Source organism: Rattus rattus, chromosome 13, assembly GCF_011064425.1.
Source record: "Rattus rattus isolate New Zealand chromosome 13, Rrattus_CSIRO_v1, whole genome shotgun sequence".
In the NCBI taxonomy this organism is placed as follows: Eukaryota; Metazoa; Chordata; class Mammalia; order Rodentia; family Muridae; genus Rattus; species Rattus rattus.
The window spans coordinates 69,940,183-69,965,886 of NC_046166.1; the positions used below are offsets into that span (position 1 = coordinate 69,940,183).

The window sequence follows — 25,704 nt, forward strand, 5'->3', positions numbered from 1 at the left end:
TGATCTTTGGATTAAGAATCTTTGGAAGTGAAACCTTTATTGGGACAAATAATGATGGACAGATACTGGAGTAAGGAGAGCCATTGTAGAGAAAAAGAAGATTGTCAGAGAGAGAGAGAGAGAGAGAGAGAGAGAGAGAGAGAGAGAGAGAGAGAGAGAGAGAGACCAGCATCAAGGTGCAATTCTCTGGACATACTTCTTAAGGGTCAGCACACAGAAACTTTGATCAAGATGCAGGGAAGTACACATCCCAAGCAGGAAACTCGACTTGATAATGTGTACCCCACATAGGGGTACTGGTTGTGTACACTTGAAAGCTGCAAGATTTCAGAGGTCACAGAAATTAGCTGAGACAGAAACTGTAAGGAGCCAGGAGAGGCCACTGGTGAAGGTGCAGTGGAGACTCCAGCATACTGGAGATACTAGGACTGTAGGAAAGTGTCGGGTGAGGAGTGGAGCCTACCTGAGCCTACCAGATCAGCTGTGTGTTGTGGGTGGCAGAGCCAGCCTGAGACATGGAGCTGCCCAAGTTCCCTGGAGCCCAGAAGATCATAAGTTCCAGACATTAGATATAAACTACGTACATTGCTGGGTTTTGCTTTTTGATCCAGTTGTAACTGTGTTCTGGTTCTTTCTTCCCTCTTGGAATAACTACTTCTGAGCATATAGTTAAGAGGCTGGATATCTTTAGTGTCACTGAAGTTTAACAAATTTTAAAAGATGGGGTCTTTGAAGGTTATACTTTATGTTGTAGTGTTAAATTCTTGACGATAAATTAGGAAAGGTTACTGTTTAATGGTGATTTATGTGTCAAGTTGATAAGAGGTCACCTGGAATAGTTTCCAGATTGACCCTTAGAGCAGGGTTTTGATTAAAGATTGATGTAGAAGGGTTCAGCCATCTGTGGGCAGTGCCATGCCTGGACAGGTGGTCTTGGGTTGTATAAATGAGTAAGCTGGGAATGCTGTAGGGAAACCATGCTCAAAATATATGAAAAAGTATTTTCAATAAACATTAAATTTATTGGGCTAGAGAGATGGGTCAGCGATTAAGAACACTGGCTGCTCTTCCAGAGGTCCTGAGTTCAATTCCCAGCAACTACATGGTGGTTCACAACCATCTGTAATGGGATCTGATGCCCTCTTCTGGTGTGTCTGAAGACAGTGACGGTATACTCACATACAAGAAATAAATTTAAAATAATTAAATTTATTAAAATAGGTAGTCAATGTATGTGTTTCTCAACAAAGCATAGAAAAAGGCTGGGAAAATATGGCTAACATAGCAGGGAAAAAGACTGGACAAACCTGACATAAAATTGCTAGTCAAAGATGCCAGTCAGTCATATCGAGCATGTATCGGTAGTCAACCCACTCTGAGTTCCCAGCAGGTCATGTACTGTACCCACTCCAGAGCTCTCTGGATTCATTAATGAACGCACGAGTACGTTCAAAGGGGTAATGGAATTCACAAAGGTCACGAGGAGTGATACACACCAACAGAAGGAATTGCTTTTCAGTGCCTGCGGCTGTTTGTCTTTCCTTTAACTAATGGAACAGAAACTGTGGAACTAAAGAACTGGAACAGCTCAAATGTGAAAATTCACTTGTGGCAATTCTGGAACAAAACGGTCTGTTCTTCCAGTGTTCATATGGGAAGACAGGAAATAGAAACAGGCCCTCCAGTAGCCTGGTGTAGAAGCCGTAGTCAAACAAGAGATCTTGCTTTAGAAAAGTGGAAGGTGAGGACATTATTATCTAGCAGAGATGTATTTTATATAGCTACAAAGAAGTTGAAAACAGTAAGAAAAAAAAAGTTCTTGCAAACAGCTAAGAGAGCTGGATCTCACTAGACAGAAAAGTCAGCTTAGAGGTATTTACTGATTGTGTACTGTGTGCTCACAGCCGCAGGAGGCAGTTCTCTTCATGAGTCCCCGGGACTGAACTCGCCCAGTCTCGGAAGCACGTGCCTTTATCTATTGAGCCACTTCACCAGCCCTCTTTAATTTTAAAGATAGTCTCACTATATTATCTTGGCTAGCCTGGAACTCATTATGTAGACTAGGCTGGCCCCAAACTCAGAGATCCACTTGCGTCTGCCTCTAGAATAGGGACTGAACTTTGGGAAAAGCTGGAGTTAAGAACAACATACCAATCAGAGTGTTTTAGCCAGGATGCATGTCCCATGGTACCAGCATGTTAACAATGGGGCACACCAGGTAAGGGGCAGACAGAAGCTCTGTGGCAGTAAATGTTCCCCATAGGCTCGGGCATTGTAACACTTGGTCCCCAGATGCTGTCACTTTTGGAGGTATAAACGTGCTGAGGAATGTGTCACTGTCCTTGCTCTCTTTCCAGCTACCACATGTGCCTGCTGCATTGCTTCTGGAGCACAGTCAGTCTGAACTCGTCCTTCAGTAGGTTGGCTTGGTCACAGACTTGTATCATAGCAACAAAACGGTAATGGACACACTCTACTAGCTTGGAAACATCTCTCTGAAGTTATTCCCAAATATAAGTTTATTGGAAAAGACACAATGAAAAAGACAATGAACAGTTGACCTTTATTCTGCTACGTGTACTACTCTGTAGGTTCAGAAGATCAGAGAACATCTGCGGCCAGGGTCTGCTGTCCCACATTTAACGCAGGCTGCTGGTCTTAAATGTAGAGCTGTAGTTAGGAGTCACAGCAGGAACTGGGAAATTCTTAAGATGTAGCAAGGCCGCGAGGGAGCACTGACCTATGCTGGCACACGAGGGTGGCCCTGGACCTCTGTCAAGTTGTGTGCTGTGGCTATGTGCTGTGGTCTGACATAGATGTCTCTAGCATCATGTCGCTTTCGTTCATTTCAATTTCAAAAGTCTCTTCCAAGGAAGGTCTGGACTCGGGGGTTTTAGTGGCGTTTTCCAGAGGTGCAAGCCCTGCTTCCTCTGTGTTCTGCTTTTCTACTTCAAAGTCCCTGAAATCCCACGGAGGCGAAATGATGTTTTTTAGTGTTTTCATTGTATGTACGTCAAAGTCATAGCACTTTAGTTTGTCTTTAATGTCTGCTCCTAAAAAGAAACACAGAATTAGGAGACAGGAAATTCCATCATCACTAGTTCTGCCCTGCTACTTCAGTCAACTGTGCTTTAAACATAAAACCGGTCACAGGGGAATCCATTTTTTCTTCTTTCCACCATTTTCAAAGGAGACACTTCGAGAAGTTCTCAAAGTGCATGCAGTCATGGTTCCTACATGGCTTCTGAGCTAACTGCCACCAAAGCTTGGACAAGAGTACATCTTAAACCATGCTGATTGATGTTGGTACAGTCACTAATGCACTGCTCATAGAAATGAAGAATATTTTCAGGGTTTATCAAAGTATGAAAACATTAGTATTTACTTGGGCCAACCTAATTAGATAGATTAGGGTCAATAATTTCTGACATAACATTTCAAACTAAAAGCTTTCAGGCTAGGCACTTTGGCAGCAGAAATTATTCCTTGTCCTTTAGATCTCTGGGCCCACTTATACTATGAAGCAGCCCTGGATGGAAACAGACTCCACACCAGCTGAGGTCCTCCACCCTCTGGTGAGTCCATCATAGAGTCAGTCTGACCGCAGCCACAAGAACCGACCAGAAAGCCCCGGGGAAGAGCTCACAAGTGACCCGCAGAACTCAACCAGTCATTACTGTTGATGAGACCTGTGACCCAGCAATATTTAACTGGTGTCTCTGACAACACATTAGTGCTTTTCCAGGTTTTGCTCATCTCTAACTCTAACATAATCCAAACAGAGAAGGATAAGTAGTCCCATAGCATCACCACTAGTCGGGGCTGGGGAGATGGCTCAGTGCTTAGAAGCACTAACGGCATGGGGGCCTCTTATGTCAAACGTCAGCTCCATTCCCAGGTAAGAGATGTTGCTGAATGCCTTCAATGCCTTCCCTAACTATATGCCATCCTTCCAGTGTTTGCCCTCTTCATGGACAGGACGCACACACACACACACCACCCGCTAGACTGTGTATATACCCGAGCTGGTCTGGATCTTCTGACCCCCACTTCAGCCATCCAGGGGAGAGGACAGCAGGCATGCACTACCCTTCAGCATCCTTTATGCATTCTCTTCTTGCAGGGTGTTTTGTTTGTTTGTTTGTTTTAAATTCTAGACAAGAATTTCCTGACAGGCTGTGCCTAGGCTGTGGCTTACACCCTCCATTCAGTGGCAGGCCTTCCTTCTTACAGTGGTATTTTAGTTCATTTTTTTATTTTACCTTTTTTTAGATTTTTTGTTTATGTATATGAGTACACTGTCGCTGTCTCCAGACACACCAGAAGAGGGCATCCCATTACAGATGGTTGGGAGCCACCTCTAGAAGAAATCAGTGCTCTTAACTACTGACCCATCTCTCCAGGCCAAGTTCTTCATTTTATTAAAGCTCAATTTATCATTCCCCCTCTATATTTATGTCCAAGTCTTTAATGTCTTTTTTTCCCCACCTACTCCTAAGTCCAGATCTTAGCATTTAACCTCAATGTACTCTCCGGATCTCACAGTACTTGTTCTTTTTTTTTTTTTTTTAAATTTTTTTTTTCTTTTATTTTTTTCGGGGCTGGGGATTGAACCCAGGACCTTGCGCTTCCTAGGCAAGCGCTCTACCACTGAGCCAAATCCCCAACCCCCACAGTACTTGTTCTTAAAGCAGTGCTTCAGAATAGCAACCGTATTTAAAATGATCCTATCACTATACAAGCTCTTCAAAGTATTATAAATCACTCTTAAGTAAATGAAAGGTATTTTAATCTTCTATTAAAGTGTAGATCATTATGTTGTGCTCTGTGTTACAAAGGGGACAGTCAATGATCCACTTTAGAGAAGCCTCGCTATGATTCCCTCTTCTACCACACAGCACACATGTTCTATGGACGGCCAGCACTGAACCTGAAACGAGACACTAACTCACACTGCATTATTCCAACAGACTAAGTGAGTTTCTTGAATTCAGAATGCTGGATGAGCTTTCAAGCGACCAAAACAGAGGCTAACAACATGCATTCAGGAGAACAACAATCTCACGATATAAGCTTGGAATCTCAATGTACATTTCAATGCAATGACCCAGCATTGTAACAGAAAACGTGTCGTCTCGCCTAAGACCGAGAGCCTGCCAAGAGAGACCAAGCACTGTTAGTAGACATCTTCCCACAGCAGCCTCTGGAGTCCTGGACAGGTCAGCCAAGAGAGCAGTGGGCAGCTAGCTCTAAGTTTGGGCATAAGCCGATGACTGCTCACAGCAGGTGAGGGTCAGGATGGTTATCACACATCCACTCTTGTCCCTAAAGGCTGTCCCCAGCACATCAGAAAACTGTCCTTAGAGTTCTGTGAACCTTGTGCATGAACACAGTTACAGATCAGTCACTTACATTAACATTCAAATGCAAACATTTCAAAGATGATTATAAGACCAGAAAACATTCGGTGGTCAAGCTGACCAGCTCAGCATTCCTATAACCACGGAACTAACTTCAGGACTTCATGGAGCTTGAAAATTGCTAATTAATCCTTAAAGATCAGTTATGAACATATTACACCAATGAATTTATCTTTCAAATATTGCATTGCCTCATATATTACCTGTTTTCCAAACATCATTAGTTGACCCTAAGGCTCACCTGTTCTCAAATTCTAACATTTCTGGTGTTTCTGGTGTCGTACAGCTGGTATTATCCTGCTGCTGCTGTGACCAGGCACAGCTGTCATAAGAATGCCCTGCCTGTGAAGGTGTAGCTAGTGTTCAGTGGCGGGGAAAGAGACCACACCACGTGAGGGCTATGTGGAGGTAATCTATGGATCTACGTGGCAGCTGTCTAAGCCTTTTATTGACAAATCAGCACTCTGAGGGTTTTATCAGATGTGTAAAACAGGTGTCTGCAGCTTGTAAAGCCCCGACTCAGGAGTAGGAGTAGCTATGCATGCTGCCACCTCCTGTCTGTGCTGAAAACTGAGCCATTTATGCGTTCATATTTCACTCTTTAATGCATAAACAATGCCAATAAAAAATTTGAAATCTAGGCACAGACAAGTACAAAAACATGAAAGGAGATGATGGTAAAGTTGAGCTGCCTTTCTTTTTCTTTAGTGGTCACCAAGCGTAGTTACTAAAGCCCAGCTCAGCACGCTGTCGATGCTTTTTCTTTATGGACCTTCAGAAGCCCTGCCTCAAGCCTCCTACCTCTTAGCTGTCATAAAATACAGTATGTGAACTAAGAGAAGATAAATATGTGGACTGTTTTCCTTCACCGACAGAAGGAACATGGGTTACTACTCCAAGTTCTCAGGAGGAGGATAGGAAGTCCCCAGAGGCTTCCACGGTAAGTGGGAATTTCTCTCTTCTTGCCTGGACAAATCCAGATGGGACCAAGGGACGAATACCTCAACGCACACGCAGGGCAGCCTTCTGCTACTTCCAATTTGGTGACTACTACACAATATGCATAATTTCTTTGCAGAGAAAAGAGTAAACACAGGGTTACTGAAGAAGTTTAAATGCCTAAATCAGTAAAAAAGTGGCCTAGAAAAGATCTTTTCAAATTAAGGAGTGCATTATTAACCAGATTAAAACACAAGCAACAGACATACTGTATGGAAATAGTCCACAGCGTTTTCGAAGTTGCCCATCAGACTGTGGATGTAGCCTATAGCAGAGTATGTGGACGCATTCTGAGGGATCAGCACCAGTGCCTGCCTGTGGTAATCCAGAGCCTCGGCGTACTTCCTGTTAGAAAAGACGGGGAAGAAGAGAGGGGAGACAACAACTGTGGGATGGAATAAAAGTGCTGATCAAGAATCCAGTCCTTACTCAGAGGTGGGCAAGTGATTTAACTCCTGGAATTATGGTTGTCACCGTCTTCAGATATATTCTCTGTGGAGAATGCTGTTGCAGGCCTTTAATCCCAGGCCTTGAGAGGCAAGGAACAGGCAGATCTCCTGAGTTTGAGGCCAGCCTGGGCTACATAGCAAGTTCTAGGTCAGCCAGGGCTATTTAGTAAGATTGTCTCAAAAAGTAAAAAGAGAACATGTATTTTTTTCCTGGCATGTCCCTTAGCTGGATGAGGAACTCGAGCACAAAGTTGCCACAGCAGCCAGAAAGTCCCAGACTTCCCTACTGAGCTACATAACACACCATTCTCCCTGTGGTATAAAACCTTTCTATACCTAGGGAAGTCGAAAGCAACCAACCAAAGAGTTCTGTCTTAACGTCAATAAGTTACTCAGAATAGTGTGTCTTAAAGTTCCTGAAATATTTGCTCTGTAGAAATCTGTGAAAAGGTTTCACATTCACTTAACGTCTGGGAAATGTAGAAACTTTAACAGATAGTCAAGGCTCAAAGAAATTCTCCAGCTGAAATCTCTCCTGCCCACCACCCTCCCCCAGCTGATACTTTTGAAGCTGTAAAACTATCTTGTATTATATACAGATATTTATGTAATACCTCTAAAAATATTTTCATTTGTTTGTTGAGACCAAGTTTTACTCTATAGTGCAGGCTGACCTTGAACTTGTAGCAATCATCCTGCCTCAGCACCCCGAGTCCTGGGGGCTACCGGTGTGGAGATGTGCACTGCCACACCTAACACGCTTGCTAACTTCTGCATCATCTTGTTCCCAGACTTGCTTTAAACAAAACGGCACTCCCCCAGACCCCCAACACACACACTTTTGAAATGGGGTCTTCTTTTCAGGGCACACTTTTGAGACTAGCCTCCAACTCACAAGGTAGCCATGGTGACCTTGAACCTGATCTGCCCACCTCCACCTACCATGCCTGGTGTTACACACTGCTGGGAAGCAAAAGAAGGGCTTCCTGCATGTTAGGCAAGCACTCTTGCCAATGAAGTACATTGCCAGCAAAGAACACATTTGTAACTGTCACCTCTTTATAGTATCATAAAACTTCTGGGGAAACAAAGCCAGTGCATGAATATGGTTTTAATTAAACCTTATTATTTAAGTGTTTTAAAATTAATTTTGAATATTAAAGTTTTTAATATAAGGGAGGGAAAAAGCCAGAGCTGTTATACTTTTCAGTGGGGATGTTGATGCTTGCTGCATTGAGCAGCCAATATGGGGACTGGAGTTATCACGAAATAAAAACACAGAAAGGCTATTCAAAATAAGCAAACTTTCAGTGACAGAGAACACAACTGAAAATGTCCTACTTGACTCACTTGAGTTTTCTGCAGACATGCCCCAGGTTGTTCAATAAAGGTTCCCATTTGTCAACTGTTACCTAGAACATAGAACAAGAAGCCCACATCACTGTTTAGCCCGACTTGTTTGCAGTGACTCATTTCACATCCTGTATCTGCTGGTATCCCACCCGCCCCTCACCCCACCCTGCTCTCCAACACACGCGCACAAACGCGCACACACACGCGCACAAACGCGCACACACACGCGCGCGCGCGCACACACACACACACACACACACACACGAACACAAACACACGCGCACACAAACACACGCACACACATACACGCACACATACACACGCACGCAGCAGAGACAGGATTTACTGGTTCATCCAATTTTCTCCTCTACTAGATGAGACTTCCTAATACTGGACTGTAATTAGCACAATTCATACCAGAGTCCATCCATGCCAAAGAAACTTAATTGTGCACTTGCTGTCTATGGTTCAATTTGAAAGCCTGGATCTTTACGGCTATCTGTCTTCTAAATATTTCTATCTAGAAATGTCACAAGCACTTCCAGTTGAGTACACTAAATCAATGCACGTTCCTTAGTCACCCTAGCTCTCTAACCTCATCCAAATGTCCAAACCAACCATTCACTGGACACAGGACATCCTGGCCTCTCTAAGACTCTCTAGACTCTGTTCAGTTGTGTACCAGGCAGGCATGGCTCCAAGGCCATACACCTTGGCTTCCCAATACTGGGAGTCTGGCCCCAGCCCTACGAGCACAATCACGCTGTCTTCCTGAAACATCTCATGTTCCCTCTCCCAGGATAATCTGCCAGCTCTCGAACACCACTTCGCAGTTTTAAATAACCAGTTAACATTCGTGCTCCATTTCCTGATATCCTCTGAATGTTAAATCCAAAACTCCATGAATGGCTCCTGCTTTTGCACATGCCTCTTCTGCCTCTGTAATGCCTTGTCCCTTATTTCTGTCTAGCTAATGTCTGCATACTAAGGATGGGGTGTACAGTGTGCCCCAGGCCCTTCCTCACTGTCACATGTAGGCGATCAACCCTTGCATGGAGTATTTCCATAGCCGCAGTCAGACTGGACCACTGCTCAGATCACCGACTTGTAATTACCTACCAGCAGCTCTGAAACACAGCAAAGGTTTTACAGTTTTACCGTTGCTGACGCCTACTTGGCTGGCACTTAGTAAACACACGCTAAGCAAATAATCAAAGGAACTTGGGTCATCTTTTCCAAGGTGTTGAGAACTGGATTTAGGAGCCCAGCCCATGCAAACAGAGACCCTTCTTGGGCATGAGTGTTTCTCGTTAGCTAGCTTGATTTCTGCTGTGGTTTCTTGCTAAAGTAAAACAGCATTTTCCTTTCCTGTAACTTTTAATTGGCATTTTGATTCTTCAATAGTAGTATGCTCTTTATTTAAGTTTTTGTAAGATTGAAAATTGCCTATGAATGAAAAAATATTTTTAGGAGTGACTCAGGAATGTGTTTCTCAAACTTTGCTATGCATGAGACACGACTCAGAATGTTGCTAAAAGTACAGCTTTGACTCAACAGATCTTACGGGTGCGTTTCTAACCGGCTCCGGGTGCTGCTGCTGGGCCAGTGAACAGCAGGATATTTAACTGTTTCAGTGACAGAATGTGGTGACTGGAACCCTACTTTGACAAAACACTAGAATTCAGAACGAGCCAAGACTCAGCTGATAAAACCCGCTTTACAGACACAATGTGGAACACAGCAAGGCTTGTAAGTCCAAACGATAAACAATCAAGACCAAAGCAAGCGGAGCTGCCTGTGTGGCAGGCAGACTGTCCGTGGTGGAGACTTCGAAATTGTGTCTGTCAGAGACAGAACCAAACACAAAGGAAGGGAAGCCATGAGGATGAGGTACAAAGGAAAACCAGGGTGTGACACGCAGGACAGAGTGAGACTGGACAGGTATCAGAGACAGAAAGGAGAAATGAAAAGAGCAGCCGCATGCCATCTCCTAGGTGCACGTTATGTTAAAATGACCATGTATGACGCCAGTGCGTATCCAGCCTTGCAAATTAAGGTTGATCATTAGCTTAGTGATCATTAGCCTGCTTAGTGAGAACAGAAAAAGGTCTGAACTTGAATGGCACCTAGTTCTACAGAGCTTGGTCTGCTGCCAAACTGCTTTTTTCTTTTCTTTTTTCTGAGCCAAAGACGAGGCTTTTTGAAGGTCTAGAGAAGCAACGTTGAGTAAGAAACTAATACTTGGACTGGCCGTCGGAAATTGCTTCCAAACCATGTTGTGTGTTGACTGCTGCCCATGTCACATCCAGTGACTGCTGTTATCAGAACTGAACCCATGTTCTCTGCAGCACTCGAGTCTATAGATAATCGTAGCACTGTCTAGTCATCTGTGATGTCAAACATTAGCTGACTCTCCTCTAGGAGGAAGACTGCCTGCCTTTCCCACATCCGACAATAGATAAGCTCAGTCGTGTCTATGTGTGTACGGGCAGATATCACACACAATACCTCATTCCCAATTGCTTTAATTTTTTCCAAAGCATCGAGAAACCACTTTTCTGCTGTTTTCCATCTAAAATAGAGGAAGAGTTAGCAGTTATTCACAATTTGCAAAGATAAGACACTGAGAAAAATCTGAGTATCTCTAGTAGTACTAAAATAACATGGAACTGCTAAAAAATAATTGATTCAGATTATACTATGAATAAAAACAAAGTATATGACAATGTATACATGAAAATGCCATAGAAACTCATCACTCTGTATGATAACTCAAAAAAACAAAAACAACTAAAAAACTAAAAAAGAAAGAAAATACTTTGGGCCAGACGAATACCTGATCTTATGATGTTTTACTGCACAGCTCAGGATTCAGGAGAGACAGTCAATGCTAACGAACAGTGGTATTTCGATGCCTGTCAATGTCTGGCCACAGTATTTCATCAACTAAGCAAAGACTAACCCTCTCTATGCATACACCATCAGTTCACTGACACCACACCTGCAGCCAACAGCACACTCACTCAGCGAGTGGTCAGCGCCTGCACACATTCCCCTGGAGGCACACGGTGGCTACTTATGGCGCACCAAGAGACAGCAGTAAGTCTGGAGATTATTTTAGATAGTAAGTTACCAACAAAGAGTACACACTGTGAAAACCACAGCACTAAAAAGACTATTAGACAGAAAACAGGGCACGATTCGGTAGGAGATTAGCCAGGACTGGTTCAGCAGACTTCAGTGGACTTGGGCTTTTTTCACATCCACATGTGTGAAGATTAAAATCACTGGAGTGTTGGAGAAAGTGACTGCAAATTTTGAGGAGGAACTATATGGCTCAGAACCATCCTGCATCCCTGAACTGTGCCCATACATACATACATGCAGGCAGGCACAACACTCACACACATAAAATAACGAGTCTTAATTCTTTTGAGGTTACAAACCCTCTTTATAATACTTATATAACCTAACTGAGAAAAATTTAAAGATTTATTTTATGTGTCTAAGTGTTTTGCCTAAGTGTATGGGTGTGTGCCAATAGAGGTCAGAAGAGGTCACGGGGTCCCCTGGAACTTGAGTTGTCATTGCTCTGACCCCCATGAGGATGCTAGGAACAACCCTGTTCCTCTGCAAAGGCAGCAAGCGTTCTCCTCTGCTGAGCCATCCCTCCAGCCCTGATAACCTGTTTAGAACACAACGCTGTGCTTACGTTAGGTCGAGTCTAATGCAGTGTACAGTTTTCTCCTCCAAATTGCCTATGCCCTAGATAATGAAGCTATAGAAAAGCCTTAATATCAAGACATTCACACTGCATAGTTTACTTTTTTGTTCTGCCAATAATTAATCACAGGACCTTTTTTATTTCAAAATGTGAAACTGTGTGAATCTAACATCTAGTTGACAAAGATGTTGTCTAGGCCACATGGTGGGTACTGGAGTTTGTGGCAGTCCATATTAAAGGAGAAGACAACACAGTTTACTGTTTTACGGGATTCCACCACAAGAATTTCTACTTTTAAATTCACCCCTGCCTCATGAAATAATACATCTAAAATAAAAATGAATGAACTCATTTTTATAAAACAGAATCCAATGAAGAGCAACTCTGGCCATGAAGTTTTAGGGGCCGAGGCCCCAATTCCAAGAGCCCACACCAGGCGAAGCCCTCTGGTACTTACTCTCCATTCTGAAAGGCAACCACTCCAACCTCATGGATGACAAACGGGTCTTCCGGGGCAATGCTCAGAGCTTGGCCAAAGAACCGCTCAGCCAGTTTAGAGTTATTGGTCAAACCATATTCTAACCCAATATACAGCATTGGCAAGTGACACCTGAAAGGATTTAAAGTTTCACATATTCAACACTCGAAACTTTGTAATGCAACAGAAATCTGTCAGCTTTATATCCTATCGTTCACTTTTTTCTAACTCTAAACACAGTCCAAACAGAGAAAAAAGCAGTCAACAGAAACCGTCCTAGCAGAAGGAGATCCTGGACTTATAAGACAATACCTTATAGGCTAGGTTAATAGTCCAAGAACTAAAACACATTAAGTTTACAGAATTAGTAAAAGGTATAACAACACCCCATCAGAGAATAGCAATTAAAGAAGAAGAAAATTAATTAATTAAATATGTGTATTATGTGTGCAGGAGCCCGTGAAGGCCAAAAGCAGACCTCAGATTCCCCAAAGCTGGAGTGGCAGGCAGCTGTGAGCTCCACTGGAAACTGAACCAAGTTCTCTGCACGAGAAATTAAGTGCTCTTAACTGAGCCATCTCTCCAGGGCTCCAAAATAGAAATTATAAGAGAGCACCAAATAGTGATTTTGGAAAAGACAAGCAGAATAAATGGAATAAAAAACCTATGATAAAAGGGCTTACAAACAAACATGTACAAGTAGCCAGGAGTGCAATGTGTAACAGAGAGAATCCATCACTAGCTGATCTACTGACAAAACTAAAGCAAGTCCCTCTGTGAGCTGTAGGTCACAGACGGTTAAGTTATCCACAGGTGAACTGTAAGGACACAGATGGTAACTTGTCCACAGGTGAGCTGTGAGGACACAGATGGTAACTTATCCACATATGAACTGTAAGGACACAGATGGTAACTTGTCCACAGGTGAGCTGTGAGGACACGGACAGGAACTTATCTACATGGAAAATAAGTGAGTCAGTCCACGTAAGTGGTGACTGCAGTGGTGACCAGAAGGCAGTGAACTGTCACTGTGTTTGCAACTCTTCTACATGATTAAAAGACAACAGAGAAAAACCTAGTAGGAACCATGGTAATGGATTCACTGTGATGTAAAGGTGGTTGACAGTAACACAAAGGAGGCGTGTAGGGACAGAGCTAAGTGAAGTGTTTGAAACTACACTGCTTGAAGATGTCGCTTATCCACAGATGATCACTAAGAAAGTCACTACAAACACTAACACTCAAAAGAAGTAAAGTCCAACCTGTGAACTATTTATATAAAAGAAAGCAGTCATGGAGAACGGAACCCAGACATGACAGGTAGAGAATGAACTGATGGCTGAAGTGAGTCTATCTCGCCGTGTCACACGGAACTGAATACACGCTACAGTAAAGAGACTGTTTTAAAAATGACTTAACTGTAAGTTGCTTATACTTCTATTCAGACTGCGAGGGACAGAGCTCCTAACTGCTAACTGACAGGTCACACACTACAGCAGGATGAACCTGAAAGGACAGCAAATAACAAAAGAGAGCTGGTGTGACCACATGACCAGGCAAGACTGTGAGACAGGGCTGTTAGCAGAGACAGGAGGGGCAGAGACGTGATGAGTAACTCAGGGCATCACGGAGACGCAGTAATTACACCACATCGAAAAACCAGCAGAGACAGAGCACAAAGCAGACTTGTGAGCAAACCAGAGGGAGAAGCAGTTAGCAGCAGAGTGCACGCACAGCAGTGACACAAGCTCAAACAGCAGCAGGTACAGCTGCAACAGTAGAGGGTGGGATTCATGATGAACACTTCCATTCTCCACGAGCACGGGAGACACAGGCTTCTGTGTTCAAGTCCCCCCTGGGTCTCATTTCCTTCTTTCTCGTACTGACTGGAAGAAAACACATCGATCCCTTCCCTCCACTGCCACAGTTATTTTGTAAATACAGACTGTTACCTAACAGACATGTGACAGTTTTGTCTAACTCAGGCCCAAATGATAACAATATTCCTAAGAGACATGCCCTCCACTTGCAGGAGAAGCCCTTTCTGGCTGGCATTTAGTTGAGCGGAGTACCTACCCCTTCATGAGCTGTGCGGCTGTGAAATAAGCAGCCATGGCTTGGTCGTGCTCGCTCTCCACAGCGAAGGAGTGCCCGTAGGCTATCCAGGCGGGCCCATAGGTCTTCTCCAGTGTGGTAGCTTTGCTGAAACAAAAGCAGTATTCAAGGAATGCACTCATCCTTCAGCTTCCAGGTTTGTGTAAGTGCACGGCATGGAAAGCGTTAATAACACCAACCGAATAAAGTGTGGACAAAGTGCAGCTGTTGTTACTGCTGCTCCGTGAAAGGCATGCAAACACTTTGGGAAACTAGAGCCAGTCCTATGCATACAGTCCTACATACAGTAACATAGCTGAGCCCATTAGCATTCTGTATGCAACTTACAAGTACTATTTACATAGCAGCCCCCTCTGTGACTCAAGGTTAACTGGTGGCTTAAAAGGCCACAGGATGGGCTAGAGAGATGGCTCAGTGGTTAAGAGCTCTGACTGCTCTTCCAGAGGTCCTGAGTTCAAATCCCAGCAACCACATGGTGGCTCACAACCATCTGTAATTGGATCTGATGCCCTCTTCTGGTGTGTCTGAAGACAGTGACATTGTACTTATGTACATAAAATAAATAATTTAAAAAAAAAAAAAAAGCCACAGGATGTGGGCCTGTTTGCCCAGGTACCACATTGTGCACCCTGGGCACGCATTTCCTAACAAGAAAACCAGCAGATCCTTACAGGAACCTACTTACTCAATGGTCACACAGGGTTATGATAATCTCCTTCACAGTTTAATGTGCTTTCTATCAGCAAAAGCTGACAATGTAAAGGGCAGCAGTCCTTTCAAACTACAGTATTGCTCCCTATGCTCATGTTCAAATAAAACAACGCAAGCGCAGGTCTTGGAGTACACAGCCTGCATCAGTGCTTTCTCTCCGCTCACAGCACCCTCAGGACAGTGCACATAAGCAGTGCAGGTGAGCACAGCCTGCTTACGGGAGTCGCCATCCACATCGTCAGAGCACTCACTGCACCACAGCTTATGCGCGGCGCTTCTCACGGCTCATGGCGAGGCAAAGAAAGCAAACCGTACCTGAGGTATCTCCTGGCGTGCTCGTTTTTATGGCCAACCATGAGATAGTAGCAGCCCACCGCGAACCACGACACCTGCAAAGTCCAACGTTACTATAGCCAGACGCAGCCTTGAACTGCAGTCTGACAAGGTAGGTCAGACAGGGTGGCTTGGATCTCTTAGCTCCTACACCTTAGTCTGAATTAGGGATTCTCTGAGGCCACACACGTTACTGAGGTCCTGAACGGAAACAGATACTGTCCTTTGCCAAGGCGGCTCCCACTGAGGACAAGGCTTCTAAGCTGCACGCCTGCCTGGGCTCTGGCTTGCCCCTGGCTCACCTTTCTTCCTAGCTGGGGTGAGTTTTAGGGGCTGGATTCCCTGCACTGTCCTCAGCTTAGCTGGACACGTTTGTTCTCATGTGGGACTCGGCCCTTGCTCACTGGCTTTCATCTTAAGGACGCATGCAGCTCCTGACCCTACTTCCCACCCTTAGCTTCTAAGCATGAGTCACCCAGTGACTTACACATGCATACAAAAGCCATGCAACACTATGCCCTTGGGAAAGGGAGCCACGACTATCTGGGATGTTGTGCTTCTTTCTGTACAGTAGTAAAGGAGTACGTATACTTTTATAACCAGAGAGAAAGGTTAAGGTCACTGCTTTAATGCAGGAAAAAAATGAGTTCATGGAATAGATAATGAAGTTGCTTGCTATTATCTAGAACTAGAAAATTCTGACTCTCTGCTTTAACATAAAACAGTATTTGTGGAGCTGCTGAGATGGCTCAAGGGTTAAGAATATGACTGCTCTTCCAGAGGTCCTGAGTTCAATTCCCAATATCCACATGATGGCTCCCAACCATCTATGAAGAGATCTAACACCCTCTTCTGGCCTGCAGGTGTATATGCAGCAGACACACACACATGATTTGCTTGAACTTAAAATATAATCTATTGTCTACATACTAGCAAAATATTTTCTTAAAGTTCAAATAACAAAAAGGAGAAGAGAAATTGTATTACTTACAGGATTACTCGGATATAAATCCACCAATTTGTGAGAAAGATAGAAAAGTTCTGTTTTAGGAAAAAGGGAAAAATTTATTTGGTATGAATAATTTAAGTTTCAGATCTGACCTTCCATCTGTTCTCCCCACCTGGCATATGCCCTTCCTCAGCCCCCACAGCAGCACTGAACACTGGCTAGAACTGTCCAAGTGGCTAAGGGCACAGGGTGGGCCACATAAGCACGCGTCCCCACCGAGCACTTTAGGCGAGGCAGAGATTCCTCAAGAGCACCCATCTGAAAAACTCATGCACCTCATGCCTCTTGACTAAACTCATTTAAAAGACTTAAGGACAAATACACTACCCAACAAATTAATGTTTGTCAAATGTTAAAACATGGGGAATATCTACTCCCTTCCAATTTCTAAATATCAATTTAACTGTTTGCCTATAATAATTTCATAAAAAAACAGGAAGGAAAAACAGTCAAAATTGATACTAATGAAGTATGATACTAACATATCTGAGCCACAGGTTACATCTGTGAAGAGGAAAGAGAAGCAGGGAGGTGGGAACTCTTTGCTTTGCCAGGAAACAGACCAGCAGTCATCTGATGATGGTAGCACTCCTGCTGCGGGTCTGCCATGTTGCATCTAAGCAGCCAGGATTTGTAGTACAACATTTCAATAGTCCAGAATGCTCTTTTAAAAAGTAAAAACAATTAAAGAGTGGCCTGGTGGCATATGCTTCCACTCCCAGCATCTGGGAGGTCGAGATAGAAGGGTCAGGAGTTTGAGGTCATCCTCAGCTGGAAAGATTACAGGACTGGGGATAGAAACACTCACCATTTGCTTTATTCAACTCCACAAGAGTTCCTATGTGCACAGGTAAACAGTTTGCATGGAAAGGGTCCTTTTCCATCACTCTGAAAGTTAAAGAACCATGTGGAAGGCGGTGTGACAGCAGTCCTCATCACACACACACACCTGCCTACCCCATGCTCAGTCTCTGCACATCAAGCACATGATAATGTAACTGTAACTCGTTACTTCAGTTAAAGCAATGTGAGCTTATACAGGAAAGGGAAGCCAGGCCTCACTGTGCACACTTACATTACTAGCTACTTAAAAGGTTGAGGCAGAAGGATCACAAGTTCAAAGTCAGCCTGGGCAACTTAGTAAGACTCTGTCTCAAAATAACAAGGGTTTGGGATGTAGCTCAGGGGTAAACACTTGCCTACAATGTACAGGTCCTAGGTCCAATCTCCACTATCACAAAAATAAAATAAGCATAAATAGAAAACTGGTTTAATTGGAAAGAATAAAAATTAGCTTTAGCATTTTCTTTTACTTTGAAATTAACTAGTTACTTTAGAATTTAACTAGTCAAAGGATAAAAAGTATAAACTTTTAAATATATATATATATACACATACATACATATACATACATGTTTATGATATGTTTATATATGTTTACTAAAATTTTTTTTATTTCAAAAATTAAACCCCCAAACAACAACTACAGAAAATGAAAACAAAAGCCAGGTGTGAGGAATGCTGGTGCTCACCTAATCCCAGCACGCAGGAGGCAGAGACAAGTGGATCCCTGAGTTTGAGGCCAGCCTGGTCTACAGAGCAAGGAAGAGCCAAGGAAAACAAACCCTGTTTTAAAAACCAAAAACCCACGACCTCCCACACCCCCATGCTCCACAGAAATCTACAGCGTGTAACTCGGCTGCGGTGTCTGAGGACGTGCGTTTGGAGGCTGGGATCAGAGATGGTTTAGCTGGGGAACATCAAGACGGGCACCCGGGGCCCAGGACTGTGTTAGATCTAGCAGTGCTAAAGGAGGAGCTTTACAAAACCAGGACCACTGGTACTTTCAAACTATCACCTCTTGGGTTTGCGTGTTGCAACTTTGAGTCACACTTTGGAAAGAGGGACCTTCAGGGGGTTGAGGCTTGGACTGTGGTGTGGCTTAGAGGCTAACAGGTTCTCGGTGGTTGGAGACAGGGTTTGCTTCTATCTTGTGCTTCGCCACTGTTCATCGTGTGTCGGTTTCCGTATAATTAGCCCAGGGACACCGTCAGTCCCACCTCAGGGGATGGAGGCAGACACGTGTCTTCTTCCCAAGTAACTGCACTGAGCCCACACAGATCACTAACTTGGTGCCTGGAGCCTGCTCTTTTAACATAGCCACCTGTTCAATTCTCTTCAAATGCTCAGGTAACTTCCATTACCACAGTTCACAGAAGACTGCAGAGAACGTGTCTGAATTTGTACAGACTGAAGCTCACATCTGACACAACAGAGTATACTTACGCAGACGTAAGCTTGTAGCACATCTTAAAATCACAGTTATAATAGTGTCTCTCAGCCAAAGACACTACCACATCCAGATTCTCTTGCAAGCCGTCCACTGACTGGGGAATGACAGTCTCACTGGGTTTATTATACTGAAACAGAAAAACGTATACACAAAATCAGCAAAGCCAAAGCAAGAAGCACTCCATGTTGTACCTTAGAGGTGAGGACATCACACGAGTGCTCATGAGCCCCTGAAAACACCATTAACTTCAGGTCCTACTCACTCTCATCAGTATGTTTGCCTCTTCAATTTCACCACAGACTTCCACAGCAAGGATGTCACAAGTTTAGAAGGCAGAATTTAGGAAGTGTTTTCATATATTTACATAATCTATCACACGCTACTGTTAATAAACAGCTCTTTATTTTTTTAATTAGAGCTGGATACAATGCAAGTGCTGTGCAAACATGCCGTCCTCCATTCCAGGCCCCAGCACCCATGTGAAAGCAGCCATGGCCACAGGCCTCTAATCCCAGCACTAAGGAGCCGACAGGGAGACGCTGGAGGCTCCCTGGCCAGCTCATCTAATCAAAAAAGCAAAGTTTAGTGAGAGGATCTGTGAAAAACATCCTGACATCAGCTCTGTCCTACACACACCCACTGCATGCATAGGCAAGTGTTTATGTCTCGCACGCATGCACACACACACATAGCATCCACACATACAAAAGTAACTAATGAGGGGAAAATCGCAAATGTTAAGGAAAGATGTAAGATTTTTATGTAAGGGAAATGTTAGCTCAGGTTTTCCTCACCTTCTTTAATTTGTTCTCAAACACAAATCGTAGTAATTCTTGTTCTTCGGCGCAGAGCTTGCTAAGAGGCAGTGAGTCTAGAAGTTCTTTTTCTTAAAACAATAAGAAAAAAATAACGTCTTCAAATATTCATGAGAAAACAGCAATTGAAAATACTCTTCTATAGTTCTCGATGTAAATCAACTCTGGAGAAAAATGAAATCCTTATAGTGTGGTTCCTACTGGAGAGGTGGGCCAGGAGGCCTCCAAATGGTTCTCATCACCGGCCAGACAAACCCAGGCCTTGATGATGATTACAGTGACAGTGTGGCCCACTGATTCACTGAAAGGCATCCCACTCACCAGGATCCGCAGCCTCTACTAGATGCCAGCAGCCAGCTTCCTATTCATCCCTGTCCCTGTTTCAGAGCCCAGTGGTTTAAGAACCAGTATTTTGGCTATGTCCGTGTATGTGACAGAGCTGTCAGTGGCTCTCAGTCTCTAGGGCTAGAGTCCCACGCGCTGTCGGAGTCCAACCTCTAGAATTTGCTGATTTAGCTCTCTGAAGTTGGGACTTGGAAACAAAGGGATGAGAGTGTGGCTAGGATGGAAATCCTTGAAACATGGTTTACAACTCCCCTTAATTCACTTCTCATGAACGATTTCACGGCATTCCGGCCCTCAACAGTGCATCACATTATTCTGTGATGTGCTCCATACATGAAGACATTAAGAAAGCTAGGTCTATTTCAGCCTACTGTGTACCCTGCTCTTAATTATACAGATTTCAGAAAATAAGACAAGCCAACAACACACACAACAACCATAAACACACACACACACACACACACACAGACACACACACACACACACAGACAGACACACGGACACACATACACAGAGCCAGACACACACACACACACACACACACACACACACACACACACACACACACACACACACACACAGATGGGCAAACACAGGTGTTCCCAAACCTTCCTGTGCTGTCAACATGTGGTGTGACGTCAGAAGATCAAATGCTTCAAAGCAGTAGACATCGAGCTTCAAAGCCTCTTTGTAACTGTAGGTAGCCAGGGTGCGATTATCTAATGCATCATAGATTTTCCCTCTCAGAAGACAAATAGAGCTCTTTATCTGTTGGAAAACACAATTCGTTATGTGTCGAGTACAATTAATTTTTGATTTAGAGATATATACTGTTAGGATACTGAGAAGTCTTTACTATGTCTACAAGGTCACCTCACTGCCGGGAATGCCCAGAGACCTGAGTTTGACCTCTGGTCTTGACAGTTATGTTTTTCTGTGTGATTATTTAATCTGTCTTGGCTTCTGTTTCCTCTCCTCACTTGTGAAAAAGGGAAAATACATCTTAATTATGGAACTCTGTAAGGCCTGGAGATGTGGGTACCTCTGGGGTGCTGGCCATCCTGCTACCTACACAGATGGGCAACTAAAAACCCGGTGGCAAAAATTATAAATCAAAACTTAAAATACAATGGACTGTGAAAGAGAACCTCAGACTCAGATAGCTTTCTCTGCAGTGTTTTAAACATGGCCTCACAAAACGAACAGTACATTACTAGTCTGCCATGCATCCCTAGCAGGTAAAGGAATATGTAAGAGGTCCAAAACCAATCCACGACAGTAAATATATGCATTCCCAGTAGAGAATCAATGCACTTCTATGCACATAATTAATAAAGAGAAGAGAGGGGAGAGAGACCCAGATGCGTCCCATCCCTGTACTTTTCAGAATGAACAGGAGAGTAAACGGGCCCTAGCTCAGAATGAACAGGAGAGTATACAGGCCCTAGCTCCTTCGTAACTGTGTTATAAAGGAGACAGGCAAATCTGTAGGCCCTAAAGGCTAGAGGCAAAGCCGGCACAGCTCTACCACAGTAAACACCACTGGACTGTGCACTCTAAATGGGTGAGCTGTATCTGTATGGTGTGAGCTGTACCTCAGTTAATCACTAAGAGTAAGAAGCCAAGTTAATAACCAGAGCATGTAACTGTTAATGTAAGTCTCTTTCAATAATACAAACTCCAACACAGCTAATGATATTATGTGCAGTCAAGTAAATAAAAAATTCCTTCCTGTAAACAAATGAAGCTAATTAAGATTCCTCTTCATATGTCCAAACCACAGAGAGGAGAGAAAGATGTGTCCACCCACTGTGTGCAGCTCCAGGCATCTGTGACGTCCTGGCTCAGCATGGAGGACATCCACAGCATTACAGCTTCAAACTGACGCTCAGTCAGAAATGTCTGGCAGTCTTTGGTTACTTGCGATAAGCAGGTAACCGTAATGTTTCATGCACACGTGTACCGGTTTATTTTTTGCCTTGTAAGGCGGGCATTTCCCACTGCTGTGACTGAAACAGGCTAACTGCATCACTCACAGAGGACTGTGACATCTCCCAGTCACTGGAAGGGTCTTTGGAGCCACTGTCATCCTTCAGGTACTTCTCAAAGAGCCTTCTGTTAATTGGTTCCTCCATATCAAGGATGTCCAGAGCCTGCTGGTACTCTTTCGCAGCATACTGTGAAGAAAACACAAGTGCTGTTCACCCCGTGTCTTCTAGACTTTTTCAAAAAAGATCCATTTATTTTATGTATATGAGTACACTGTAGCTGTCTTGAGACACACCAGAAGGGGGATCCCATTACAGACGGTTGTGAGCCATCATGTGGTTGCTGGGGATAGAACTCAGGACCTCTAGTTAAGGGCAGTCAGTGCTCTTAACCGCTGAGCCATCTCTCCAGTCCAGCCTTCTAGATTTTTAAATGGCGGTAAATACTATACCCATTATTTAAATGCCTAACGTACAAACTAAGAGTCAGCATTTTAGAAAATAATACTAAAAAGGACATTCTTCACGAGACGCTATGCTAAGCCGATGTTTCAGCTTCTGGAACAACTGCCACCCATCATGAAGGATGCACACCGTCCACAGTCACATGTTCACCAAATAAAGCAGAAACTAAGCTCACTTACGTGGCATCTAGCTGCAAGGTATCGGCAAGCTTCATACAGCTAGAAAAGAAATAAGTGAAAAAGTCAAACACTTTACATGTGTTAACATGTATGTGGAATGTGAAACATAATACACACCTGTACTTCAAAAGGAAACTTAAATGTGAACTGGAGAGTTGAAGAATTTCTCCTTTATAGTTTAAAAAAAAAAAGCCCCAGTCTTTTTAGCCCGTATCCATCAAAAACATGTTAAAGGCACTGAGGACTCAGGGAAAGTTATGTGCCTGTAATCCCAGCACACAGGAGGCTGAGACAGGAGAGTTGCCCTGATCCCAAGAATTGGAAACCAGACTAAGAAAAACAATGAGACCTGATCTCAAAACAAGTAAACTGGACTGAAAGCCAGCTTAGGAGCTAAAGGTACTGAGGGCCAGAGTCTGGTCCCCAGAGACCCACATGATGGGAGAGGACACACTCCCTCAGGTGGTTCAGATGATACACACATACCACACCACACACACACACTCACACACACGGAGAGAGAGGGAGAGGGAAGGAAAGAGATGCACATGCTGTATAAACCAGCATAATATTAAAAAGCAAACTTTTAAACCATAGCAAAGCAGAAACACAACAATGAGAACCTAGACATTAGACAGGCGGGCAAGAGAGGGGAAATAAAAGACTGGGATTTGGCGTGAGAGCCTTTCTCTTGGGCTGAAGAGATGGCCCAGCGGTTAAGAGTGCCTGCTGCTCTTCCAAAGGACACACGTTTACTCCCACATGGGGCAGCTCAGTGCCTGGAACTTCAGTTCCTAGGAACGCAATGTGGTCTTCTGGTTTCTGGAGACACCCACACTCATGCAGCACACACACAAACACATTAAAAAAAAATCTCTTAGCCAGGTGTGGTGGGCCACACCTTCGATCCCAGCATGAGGTAGAGGTAGGGGGGTATATGTGAGTTTGAGCCAGACTGATCTACAAAGTGAATTCGAGGACAGCCAGGCCTGCTACATAGAGAAACCTTCTCCATCCCACCCCCCCAAAACCAACCAATAAACCATTTTTTTTCACATAAAAATAAAAAATTTGAAATTTTAAAATTTCTTTAAAATGTTAACTTAGTAAGAACCTAATGCCATTTCGGACTGCGGGGGAACCGAAGTTCACACAGTACTTACTTTGTCCAGCTTGCGTGACCGGAGTGCATGGGCTGCTCTGTGGTACTGTGCTGTGAGGTAAAGACACTGAGCCAACCAATAAACATCCTGGGGTTCCTCTGAGGGGCAAAATTACACAAGTGGTCAGAGGCTCATGGGGGAGATTTCTAAAGATTAATTAGGGGAAATAAATTGGGTGTCACTCACCATGAGAGAGTGAAGCTACCTTGTCTGCCCAAAACAGAGCACTTTGATACTGTTGCTGCATATAAAAAGTAAACACAGGGTGACTACCGTTGCCCCCACAGTTCTGACACATGTCTACTAATATAATATAAACCCATACACCAAATCAACAGCTCACTACAATACCTCCTTAGATGTTGCAATGGGGCTCACCAATCATCTGTATTTTACAACTCAACTAGTGCGAGTTTTAGTTCATAACTGTAAGAACTTCACAGATACAATTCAAGATAGCAATTTAACTCACACACTACCAAAAAGGTATCAGCTAGTATCTAAAAACAGTAGATAAGAGATGACAGTGCAGTCATCTAGAACTTCTGGTCCTGACATTTATGTAATAAACACTGTCCACAAGCTCAAATGAAGTCCAAAGTAGAATTTAGTAGAGCAGTAGATCCAAATATTTCAAATTAAAACCACAACACATTAACAGTCACTGATCATGGGCAAAGTCGCCCCCTATAGTCAACTCTAACAAAACTTAATCTGACAGCAGACAGACACTCATGAATTTGTCCTGGTGGTGCAGATTCCTGGCTCTTACTGCCTCGGCCTCAGTTCCCCAGGATACATTCAGAACAGGGTTGCCGAATGGGTGGCCAGGAGAAAGCCTTAAGGACCCGAGAATCTGCTCAGAACAGATGCCCCCAGAGTGGAAAAGTGGCCCACATTGTCCTCTACATTTTTCAATGCCAAAGAAAATAATCACAAAACCGACTGCCTGTTAACACTCTGCCTTCCAGCAACGTGCTGCAAACATTTGGGTCAATCACTTAGCATCTATTCCGTTTCCCATTTATCGGGAGAGCAAGCATTTTAGCAAAGACCAAATGACATCACAATGACGTGGACCCCCCCACACACACACCCCGCCAGAGACACACCTTCCCTTAAACATTCCCTGCTGTCCACTCGAGGGAAGTGTGGAGGCTGAACATAGAGCATTAGGTATTGTTTCAAGTCCTAATTGGAGAGCGCTTGTCTGTATTCACAAGTATTCTGTCAAATAAGATCCCCAACTAAATCCTCTCAAACATCCCACGGCCCGGCCAGATTCCAAGGCCACAATGCAACCCTCCTAACCACAACCCCGCTTCCACAGTTCAAGCAGGATCTGAGCGATCACCTGCGCGCTCCCCGCCAGGCCCCACCGCCCCGAAGCCCAGCGTCCGGCCACTCGCCGCGCACCTGGTCCAGGTACTGCCGGACGCGTTTGCGCAGCGGCTCCAGGTTCATGGCCGCGAGGCCAGGTCAAGCACCCGACACCCCCTCGAGCCTCCGCGCGCCCCCGGGTGTCGATGGACCCAAGCCCGCCGACCACCGCCCGGATCAGACCCCGCGCGCCACACCGCACTTCCGCTCTGATAGGCCCTACCCCGGAAGTCCCCTGCAAAAGCGTCCCCTCGGGTGTGTGCCCACTCTATTGGTTCCGTGGCAATCTGGGTGCCACTACCTCCCCCCCCCTTGTTATTTTTGAGACTGAATTTTTCTCTCTGCAGTCCTGAGAGGCACACACACACACACACACACACACACACACACACACACACACACACACACACACACACACACACACACACACACACACACACACACACACACACCCCTTTTCTCGTCTTCTCCATTTTTAGGTGGTG

At 44.2% G+C, this 25,704-nt stretch overlaps 1 protein-coding gene across 1 annotated transcript; it reads right to left on the reverse strand.

Annotated features, from left to right (window-relative positions):
• Positions 1-2,496: 2,496 nt before the first annotated feature.
• Positions 2,497-25,438, reverse strand: Cdc16 (cell division cycle 16). Its single transcript, XM_032918763.1, has 19 exons — positions 25,256-25,438; positions 24,026-24,080; positions 23,840-23,937; positions 22,677-22,715; positions 22,081-22,221; positions 20,653-20,812; positions 19,679-19,770; positions 18,878-19,011; positions 17,400-17,479; positions 16,574-16,623; positions 15,565-15,638; positions 14,500-14,625; positions 12,403-12,555; positions 10,730-10,793; positions 8,219-8,280; positions 6,629-6,764; positions 5,066-5,153; positions 4,489-4,491; positions 2,497-3,053 (listed from the first exon to the last, which is right to left on the reverse strand). Exons 1-19 carry the CDS (start codon positions 25,301-25,303, stop codon positions 2,794-2,796), a joined length of 1,863 nt encoding a protein of 620 aa, XP_032774654.1. The 5' UTR covers positions 25,304-25,438; the 3' UTR covers positions 2,497-2,793.
• Positions 25,439-25,704: the final 266 nt, after the last annotated feature.